This window comes from Ranitomeya imitator, chromosome 6 (assembly GCF_032444005.1).
Source record: "Ranitomeya imitator isolate aRanImi1 chromosome 6, aRanImi1.pri, whole genome shotgun sequence".
In the NCBI taxonomy this organism is placed as follows: Eukaryota; Metazoa; Chordata; class Amphibia; order Anura; family Dendrobatidae; genus Ranitomeya; species Ranitomeya imitator.
In genome coordinates this window covers 82,512,287-82,521,531 of record NC_091287.1, presented here as the reverse complement: position 1 = coordinate 82,521,531, position 9,245 = coordinate 82,512,287, and the positions used below count along the sequence as shown (strand labels likewise).

Sequence of the window (9,245 nt, the reverse complement as noted above, 5' to 3'; positions counted from 1 at the left end):
TTATTATTATTATTATTATTATTATTATTATTATTATATGTGAGAGGCAAAGGTATTTTTTAATGATTAATACATTTTGATCGATTAATTGATTAAAGATGATAGATAGACAGACAGACAGACAGATAGATAGATAGATAGATAGATAGATAGATAGATAGATAGATAGATAGATACACAGCATGTATCCTTGATATGGAAGAATAGAGTAATTATATAATTTTTTTTCTATTGGAGGACTGCAGTGCAACAATTTTGTCCTACTATAAAGAAAACATGACCTAAGGTTTGGATTTGCACCCATTTTTTACTATTATGGTGCCGCCTATACCCTTTTTTGTTCTAGTGATAGATAGATAGATAGATAGATAGATAGATAGATAGATAGATAGAATAGATAGATAGATAGATAATAGATAGATAGATAGATAGATAATAGATAGACAGATAAATAGAAAACAAGGTAGAAGGAGAGCCAGAAAAAAATGAGTGCAAAGCTCCCCAGGTAAAGACCAATCCTCCAAATATAAAGAAAATAATGGAGGTAACACAGCAACTGAAATTTATAATATTAAAAAAAGGTTGACTTTTAGCAACCCATAGTGGCATCGTTTTGGTTCATATTCTGAACTGACACATTGCCACTATGTGCTATTAAAAAGCCTTTTTTTTCTAACTTTCCAATTGGTATGCTTCTAATTACTTTCTTTCGATAGAGAGATATATAGATAGATAATGATAGATAGATAGATAGATAGATAGATAGATAGATAGATAGATAGATAGATAGATAGATATGAGAAAAATAGATTGATAGATACAGATAGATAATTAGTTATAAATATCTAAATAGCATGTATTCTTGTTTTGGGAGGATGAAGTACACGTACAATTTACTTGCTCTATTGGATTACTGGAGTGCTGCTATTTTGCTCTCATTTCTACTATTGCTGTACAGCTTTTTTTGAGATTTTGTACTAGATAGAAAAATAGAAATTCAGAGAGAAAGATGATTGATAGATAGATGATAGATAGATTGACAAGAGTTAGACACATGAAAAATAGTTGTGATTTATATAGATAAATACCTAATGGATAAACACCTGTATTTAGTTGTTTAAATACAAAATTGATTTCCTTTCATATTTCCTCCTGTTTGTACATATTTCATGTTTTATATCTCAATTAGCATTCTTCTAACTATACCCATATTACTGTGCTATATTCCGTGTATGAAACATAAAGTGATTTAAATATTTGGACACTTGATTATTATTTTTTTTTTCCTAAAACCGCTATTCCAAACTTCGCAGCCATCTCTCCTGCTGCTTGTGCTCTGCATCCACACAACCTGCTCTGCTGTCACTCAGGAGGCTGCTCTCCAGGCCTGGTGGCCAGCAGTAGTCCTCCTCGCTTTGTTGACTCTCTCCACAGGTGAATCTCTGTCATTCACTCGCCCTGTTTGGCTTTTCTTCAGCATTTGTTCTTACCACGTTTGTTTTTCTTCAAATTACAGATGCAGGGAAACCGCCTGACATCATGAGAGCAAGACAAATGTTCACTCTGAAATATTCCTGGGCAGGACTTCAAGTGAAATCATATGCTTAACAAGAATCTGATACTGGACTTAGAGAAAATAGCTCTTCCAGCTTTGCCAAACCCAAGAATGCGCAAAATGCTCCAGAAGACCAAAAGTCTCCATGAAAGAAGGTTTCTGCAGAGGGTTGGGGCTTTGGGGTGCAAAAGAGTGTGGTCTTCTACAAACAATGGTGTGAGCTGGAGATGTGGACCTTCACAGAGGTGCGAGGAGCTTGTGTGCATAAATCTGGATACATGGAGCATAGTCCTCTCTACTGCATGCACACAACAACCTCCCCATGAGCTGGTGCAAAACTACAACTCTTACCATCCTCTGACAGCGGCTGTCAGGGACCTGACATTCTAGGAGTTGTAGTCTCCTAACAGCTTGTGAGCTGCAAGATGCAGAATAATGATGTATGGTAAATGCAGCTATCTGAGGGATGATTAGAGGAACATAAGAACACAGGAACAAGGGAAATTATGTTCAAAGAAGGTGTAGAACAGACAGACAGACATATAGATAGATAGATAGATAAATAGATAGATAGATAGATAGATAGATAGGAAGATCAATAGATAGATAGATAGATAGATAGGAAGATCAATAGATAGATAGATAGATAGATAGATAGATAGGAAGATCAATAGATAGATAGATAGATAGATAGATAGATAGATAGATAGATAGATAGGATAGATAGATAGGATAGATAGATAGATAGATAGATAGATAGATAGATAGATAGATAGATAGATAGATATGGGATAGATAGATGATAGATAGATAGATAGATATGGGATAGATAGATAGATGATAGATAGATAGATAGATAGATAGATAGATAGATAGATAGATAGATAGATAAATAGATAGAAGTAGGTAGATAGGAAGATATATAGATAGATAGATGATAGATACATAGATTGAGAGATAGATAGATACATAGATAGATAGATATGGGATAGATAGATAGATAAATATGGGATAGATAGATAGATAGATAGATAGAAGATATATAGATAATAGATAGATAGATAGGTAGATAGATAGATAGATAGATAGATAGATGATAGATAGAAGTAGGTAGATAGATAGGACGATCTATAGATAGATAGATAATAGATAGATAGAAAGATAGATAGATAGATAGAAGATAGATAGATAGATAGATAGATAGATAGATAGATAGATAGATAGATAGATAGATAGAAGATATATAGATAATAGATAGATAGGTAGATAGATAGATAGATGATAGATAGATAGATAGCTATGGGATAGATAGATATAAAGAGAAATAGATGCATAGATAGACATATAGATATAGATACATAGATATGGATAAATAGATGATATATATTTATAGATAAATGGATAGATAATAATGCATATATTTTAAACTACAATTTTTAAATCGCATGAATTGTTGCAGGATCATGAGAGCAATTTTGATGATTGTGCTGGAGAGAACACCAGAATATTACATCCCCTCTGACCACCTAGGACATTTAGCCTTTTTCCTGATAGCCCGATATCTGCAGTGTTTTGGGGGGCACAGACCACAACCCTGCATCTAATTTTGAAAGTCCTGGTAAATCCCATAATACTAGCAGCCTCTGCTGCGTCTTCTGCGAACCCGGGGAGATATGGACAATATTACATTCATAAATTAACGCGGTGTCAGCAGCAATGCACAGCAGCGATATGTGGAAAGGAAAACACCGGGGCACCGCCGACCCCCCAAGTCCTGCTTAACCAAACAAGAGCAGCTCCTCCGGACAAACACATCTAGTATATTTATATTCTCCTCCCAGAGCAAGCGGCGGCCTCTGCTCCCTGCGCCATCACATTACACCGACCCATCCGCAGTCCATAGGAGCAGTGTGTAGGCGCCGCCATATCTGCCCGGACTGCACACACACAACACCACCGTCATCACACTATATGTCCACAGCTGACAAGCACAGTGCACTCCCCAGGTATTCAATTTTCATTTCATTATTAGCTAAATATTTTATGTTGCATTCACTTTAGATATTTGGTCTTTTATGATCGTTAATTTACGACTATTTCAGAGGTTTCACTTTATGCTAACCTATATCTGAAAATAATATCCATGTAAGGAGCAAAATACTACATTGTCTATCACCTTCAATAAAAGGGTGCATAACAGAGTCTATCTATCTATCTATCTATCTATCTATCTATCTATCTATCTATCTATCATCTATCTCCTATCTATCTATCTCATATCTATCTATCTCATATCTTTCTATCTCATATCTAAATATCATCTATCTATCTATCTATCTATCTATCTATCTATCTATCTATCTATCTATCTATCTATCATCTATCTATCATTTATCTATCCTATCTATCTATTATCTATCTATTTATCTATCTATCTATTATCTATCTATCTATCTATCTATCTATCTATCTATCTATCTATCTATCTATCTATCTATCATCTATCTCTGTAATCATCATTATATTTATTTCCCGTCCTTCTTTCTTTTTCTTTCTTTCTATCTTTCTTTCTCTATTTTCATCATTATCAATCTATTTATCTCTATCTATCTATCTATCTATCTCTATAATCAGCATTATATTTATTTTACTTTCTTTTTTTCTCTATGTTCATCGTCATCAATCTGCCTATCTATCTGTCTTTCCATAGATCTATTCATCTATATATCTATCTATCTATCTATCTATCTATCTATCTATCTATCTATCTATCTATCTATCTATTTATCTCAATAGTCAGCATTATTTATTTTACTTTCTTTCTTTTTCTCTATATTTATCATTATCTATCTATCTATATCTATCTATCTATCTATCTATTATCTATCTATCTATCTATTATCTATCTATCTATCTATCTATCATCTATCTATCTATCTATCTATCTATCATCTATCTATCTATCATCTATCTATCTATTATCTATCCACCCACCCTATCACTTATCTATGTATAGGTTTCTGTGATATAACTACATAATATATCTGTTGACCATCCATCCACAATGTAAGCCCAAGTTGTAAGTGACTATAAGGAATGTTGTTTGCCTTGGATCCATAGTACAGCAGTTGATAATAGCTTTGTGCCCAGAGCCTCTAATATTTGTTTTGGTAAGAGCAGCACAAATTACCCTGTAGAATTGTACAACAAAGTGTGACATTCTACACCCAGTCCTAACTTAGCAGAAGGGAAAAGTGTCTTGTTAAGACTAGGACCTGGGCCTATGGAAGTAGTGGCTGCAATGACCTTCTCCCACCTATTGACATTATTTAGAGCCCTGATGAGGGAAATCAGCAATCCTCACACAGTCCTGGCTAGGAAAGAGTGCAATAATAAACCTGTCTCAATCAGCAGAGCCTTTGTCTGCCAGGAGCTTGGCCCAGTTACTTCACATCATCAACTCTGGGTCTTTAGGATTCTTGCTATTTATTATATCTCTTAAATAAAAATTTAACAACATATTTTTCTTCAGCATGACATATACCTTCAATACAGACCAAACTGTAATTCTTCCATATTTATTTATTGCAGACAAATAATATACAATGATATTTACAAAACAACCATAAAAATATGAATGCAGCAGACTCCTGATCTAGCTGCATTATTTTGATTTTTTGCTTTTGTACTTTTTTTTTTTTTTACAAACATGGATCAATAAATAAATAAATGTTACTTTGTATCTCAGCGAATTATAAAGAAAGAGATGCAGCTGCTGGAATAGAAAAACCGAAGTTTCAAATAAAAAAAAAAAAAGTTTTTTTCTCCTATAAAAATAACAACAAGTTTCATTAGTAGTTTGTGTTCAAGAATGGGGAAGGTTCCTTTTTTTTAAGTGGCTTCAAAGGCACGACTGGTGGGAATGCATGCAATAAGAAAATGAAGGAGGAATGGAAATGAAGATTTAAAAAAAAAAGAAAAAAAAAGGAAAATTCCAACATTCTTCGTCAAAATTACAGATTAGAGATTGTTGAGACTGGAATCAGAATGTAAGAGTTTTAGTGGTGACCCTGCAACCAGTGTGCTGTGTGGTCAGGGCTGTCCAGGCCTGGCCTTCTGCTCTATAAGTGCTCCCCATGCCCTGCCTCAGTCTGTGGCCACCATCTCCTGCAATCCATGGAAATCCTCACTGATTGTTTATTTGGCTTTTATAGGGATCCAGCTTCAGTCTCCAGACTGTGCATTTCCTCTGTCATGTAGAAACAGTCTCATCTGGAAAAGAAAACAAAGGGCTTATTGCATTTCTGGGGGGTAAAGTTGGGGTTCTTCTAGTAAAATCAAGGGGAAAATGGAAATTTTGGGGATAATCATTGTTGTGTGCTGTAAAAAAAAATACTCAGGAGGTATAGAACGGTTTAGCATAAAATATATCCATTATTTGATTTTTTTTTGCCTAGGGTATGATTATAAAAGGACATGCAAAAGTTGTTAATATATGAATAGTGCAAGATATATACTGGCTAGATAATATTTCCTGTTATATTCGGTATATAGCTTTTATGCCTAATAATTAGTATACTCTCATAATATATTTGCACCCCTCATGGTTAGTTAATAGTAAGAAATGCACTTGGAATATAATATATAGGCAGTGTAGGATATGAAGGTGCAGATATTGCATAATTATTGCAGCTATTATTGATATAGATTTAGTGTAGTAAATGGGTATAATATGCTGCTTTACTTTACATAGTTATATCCTTAGTGTCACTTAGTATCTGCTGCTAATACACGATAGGAAGATAAAAGCTTTATTATTGTGGTACATAGAATTATAAAGGGAGATGTGCTCACTATTCCTGCATGGGCTGCAGAGTATGTAAGCTATTACCATATTGGTGATGCAGACTTTGCTTTTCTTATGGTTGGTGACTAGTTATTCCATCAGTATATATCAGTATACATGCATCGCATTTGCTCTTTATAATATATGATTAGTAGAGGACAGGATACATAAGAATATATCACAATGCGGCCCAAGAGTCTGTGCACTTACATTCACTATGGAAAGTTATATGTAAAGAATTTAACAGGAAAAATGTAAAAATATGAAATCATATAAAAAGAATAATAAAGATACTACAAACATACACACATACACACACACACACACACACACACACACACATGCAATTGCATTTATCATAGAACGTTTTATGTAAAGAATTTAACAGGAAAAATGTAAAAATATGAAATCATATAAAAAGAATAATAAAGATACTACAAACACACACACAAACATATACACACACACACATATACACACACATATACACACACATGCACTTACATTTATCATAGAACGTTTTATGCAAAGAATTTAAAACTAAAAATGTATAAATATCAAATCATATGAAAAGTATAAAAAATAGAAACTACAAACAAACAAACACACTCACATGTATTTATATTTACCATAGAAAGTTATATGTATAAAGAATATAAAAGTAAAAATGTGTAAATATCAAATGATATCAAAACGTATAATAAAGAGACTGCAAACAAACAAGCAGACACAACCACATGCCCTTACATTTACCATAGCAAGTTTTATGTATAAAGGAAGTAAAAGTAAAAACAACAAAACTATGCTCATGTGTAGAAAGGACAAACACACACATAACTGTATATACTGTATATATATATATATATATATATATATATATATGTGTGTGTGTACACACACATACACACGTATATAGGTGTGGACATACACACACATTTGCACTAGTTGTACAGATGATATGTATCACGAATTGTAATAGAAAGCATCCGAAGGAAATAACGGTCTGCACAAGAGATAATGGCTCCTCCAGCAGACGCACAAACACATATATGTATATATATATATATATATATATATATATATATATATATATATATATATACATTATATATATGCACACGCACACACACACACATATATGTATATATATATATATACATTATATATATGCACACGCACACACACATATATACACATTATATATGCACACACACACACACACACATATATGCACACATATATATTATATATATGCACACACACACACACACACATATATGCACACATATATATTATATATATGCACACACACACACACTTATATGTATATATTATATATATGCACACACACACATATACATGTATACATTACATATATGCACATACACACACTAACCCATGTAATTTAGCAGACTTAAGGCCAGGGGCTCACAAATGTCCCACTATGAAAAGTTAGCAATGATCTAAGTGTCCAGCCAGGGGCAGTGCTATGGAGATGGCCCAATGTTTCGGTGGTCTATGCTCTAGGATTCTGTGAAGGGCTGCAGCAGTGCTTCCCATTCTCCATGTTGCATCCACCTCCCTGATCCAGGCCCCTTCCTATGATCTAATTGTGAGTCTCACAAGCTGAGAGGCCGGATTTTGGGAGCTGCGCAGCAGGGACACGGTATACGGAGGAGCCATGCTTACCTGAGTATGTGTCTGTAGTCTGGGGTGAGGCTGTTAGTGAGATGCAGACATAGACCATGCTCCCTCCATCCTCCACACCGAGAAGGCATAGCTTAACCTCTCATGGGCCACATAACTGCAGCTGGCCATTTTGGAGTCCAACTCATCACTCTGTAAAACCTGGCAGAGGAAATCAATGTATCTGGATGCCAGTTTGAGGGTCTGGATTTTACTGAGTTTGTCTGAGGGAAGGGTGGGGATGATCTTGCGCAGGGCAGCGAAGGCTTCGTTGAGGGACTGGGTTCTCTGGCGTTCTCTGACGTTGGCCATGACTCTTTGGGTCTGTAGCTCCTCAAACGACTGGGGGCTGCTTCCTGTGCTGCTGGCCTTCTTGTTCTTTTTCACAGAAGTTGGGCTGTCTGGATCCTCTGGATTCTTTCTACTGGTTCTCCTCTTCCTGCATCCCCTCTTGCTCTGCTGCCTGTCAAGCTCCTCTTCACTGTTGCTCAAGCTGTCCACAGGGGAGACTGGAGAGCTTGACTCTTCCTGCATCATCTTCTACAAACACTATGGAGAGAACGAGCCTGTCCCTGGCAACCTCCAGAGAAGCCAGCACCTCTGAAGCCTTCTCCAGCTGAAGCCACCATAGAACCAGCAGCAGATCTATGGCTGTGTCCCCGGACACGAACGTGTTTCTGAGTGGATGCAAACTTTCAGAGCTCTTATATTTCTTGCTGGCAGAAGGATTTGGGGAGGGCTTCCCATTGGCTGATCATCCCCTCCTCTACGTCACAGGGAGGGACCAGTCCAAACTCTCAAACTTTTATTAAGTTTCCTCTAAGTAAGAAAAAAAAAAGGGGGAAGAAAGAAACAATTCTTTTGCCATCCGTCCCAAGGATATTTTCTTAATAAATCCTACTAAATAATCCCTTTTCTAAATCCACCTGGGACACATAATGTACGTGGCTCTGTGATCTGCAATGAGTGTTTCCTTCAGATCTGCAGCCTAACCTGGACATCAAGGGGCTGCAGCCTGCAAGAATGTCAGGGGGGCTGTTTCTGGTTTCATTGTAATTCATATAGATTTTTTTTACATGCGCCATTAACCATTTCGGGTGGGTGGCACAGACAATATGGCATGCAGCGGGTTAATGAATGGCTGAATATAAATCTCCC

The 9,245-nt window shown here is 35.6% G+C and overlaps 1 protein-coding gene across 1 annotated transcript; it reads right to left on the bottom strand.

The window, feature by feature from the left end:
* Positions 1–5,117: 5,117 nt before the first annotated feature.
* Positions 5,118–8,774, bottom strand: TWIST1 (twist family bHLH transcription factor 1). The gene is made up of 2 exons (XM_069729824.1): positions 8,091–8,774; positions 5,118–5,827 (listed from the first exon to the last, which is right to left on the bottom strand). Exon 1 carries the CDS (start codon positions 8,622–8,624, stop codon positions 8,124–8,126), a length of 501 nt encoding a protein of 166 aa, XP_069585925.1. The 5' UTR covers positions 8,625–8,774; the 3' UTR covers positions 5,118–5,827; positions 8,091–8,123.
* Between the last annotated feature and the right edge of the window lie 471 nt (positions 8,775–9,245).